The sequence below is a fragment of the Galeopterus variegatus genome, unplaced genomic scaffold (genome assembly GCF_000696425.1).
Source record: "Galeopterus variegatus unplaced genomic scaffold, G_variegatus-3.0.2 Scaffold2486, whole genome shotgun sequence".
In the NCBI taxonomy this organism is placed as follows: domain Eukaryota; kingdom Metazoa; phylum Chordata; class Mammalia; order Dermoptera; family Cynocephalidae; genus Galeopterus; species Galeopterus variegatus.
This window is the reverse complement of record NW_007728597.1, coordinates 135,753-137,340: the sequence shown is the minus strand read 5'-3', so window position 1 is coordinate 137,340 and position 1,588 is coordinate 135,753. Positions and strand designations below refer to the sequence as shown.

The following is a 1,588-nucleotide window of genomic DNA, read 5'->3' as shown; positions in this document are numbered from 1 at the left end:
CTGGAACCCTGGCACCCCTTCCTCCCCGTCCATTGCTCTGGTGGTCGGTCAGGTTTCCTCTTCTCTGGGTCTGAGAAAAGGTCATGTGGTGACAATGAAGGGGGCTTGCTGAGTGACAGGATAAGGGCCCAAACAGGACCAGGAAGCTGGTCAGGCTAAAAACCACTATTTGCATCTCTGGGTGTTCTTTATTTGTACTCATTAGTCACTTTCTTTGTCTTGACTTCCAGGAAGCTCAAAGCTAAATGACCCTGGTTTTCTGACACTTTCTCTATTACAGGGCCCTGCTTCTTTCCTGATCCCTATTTTGCCACGCAATAAATAGGCAGCCTTCTCTGATTTGTGGGAGGGCAGGTCACAAAAGATGCACTGTGCATCTTGATAGAGCAAAACAGCAAAAAAGTAAAAATGCCAAGACTCATTCACTGCTGGTGAGCATGCAGTTTAAAAATGACACATATAGCCAGTGGTTGTACAGATTATAACCCTTTGAAAAATCAGCCTGGTAGAGGATGGGCATGCAGGTTTGAGTCACTGCCGGGGTTCAAGGCTTCAGTCTGCCGGTCACCACCCATGGCCTGGGGCAAGTTATTTAAACTTATGGTTTCTTCATATTTAAAANAAAAAAAATAAAAGATGGGGGAACTAAAACCCACCCAATTTGTCCACTGGTCTCCAGGTCCCATCAGGGAGGGTGCTGTGAAGGGGATTTTTGCATTAGCTAGAAGGCTGGACCACATGCCTCCAAGGCTCTGGAGTAGACCCTCTGGGGCACCTGCCCAGCCATGTCCTTTTCTGTGAGAAGTGCCCCCTCAACAGCAGTCACAGCTGACCGGGCCAGGAGTTGAGTGCCTGGACTTTGCTGGCTGATCAGATTCTCTCCAGACACTATACAGCCCAAACCCAGAAGGTCACAGTGGCTCTGGCCGCCTCAGAGGATGCCACATGAGGGCACAGGCAAGTGGAGGGAAGTAGCCTGCATGAATCTGTGGCACGAAACCAAAACCAAATGTATCTGAGCCAAAGCTCTTGTGTCCTTTCCCAAGCCCGGGTCTCGCCCCCTTCAATCTCCCCCTCCCAGGCAGGCAAGGCCTCTCCCCAGCTCCCTGCCGCCCCCACCCCCGCAAACACTAGGGCAGCTGGAGGCCTCATTGGTCCAGGCAGTTGGTCCAACAACCTCTGCACCCCTTCGAGATCTGGGTGACAGCCCAGCCCTCACAGGGACGGCGACGTCGCACCTGATGAGCACAGGTGTGTAGAGCAGGGCCGCAATGGGCGTCACGTTGATGCCCATCAGCATCTTGCTGTCGATGTCGGGTAGCCCCATGTTGCCGTACTTCACCTCGCGGTAGGTCTCGTCGTAGTGCAGGATCAGCTGCATTTGCAGGAGGCCTGGGGACAGGGAGCGGGTATGGAGGGAACAGCCTGGCTCTGCGGGCGACCAAGCAGCGGCCGGGACGCAAGCCTCGCGGGGAGCTCCAGTCGCCAAAAGGACCCGATTCCAACGCCCGCAAGGACACAGGGGGGACCCCGGGCTGCGCCAAGCATTCAGCCAGCTGGTGGCAGCCTCGGGGACTTGAAGCCAGAC

At 54.8% G+C, this 1,588-nt stretch overlaps 1 protein-coding gene across 1 annotated transcript in view; it reads right to left on the bottom strand.

Moving 5' to 3' along the window:
• UNC93B1 (unc-93 homolog B1 (C. elegans)) overlaps positions 1-1,588 on the bottom strand; it is a 21,543-nt gene that overhangs the window by 9,109 nt on the left and 10,846 nt on the right. The window contains exon 3 of the mRNA XM_008581906.1: positions 1,239-1,575. Within this exon, the coding sequence (XP_008580128.1) occupies positions 1,239-1,575 (337 nt within the window). The remainder of the gene's footprint in view (positions 1-1,238; positions 1,576-1,588) is intronic.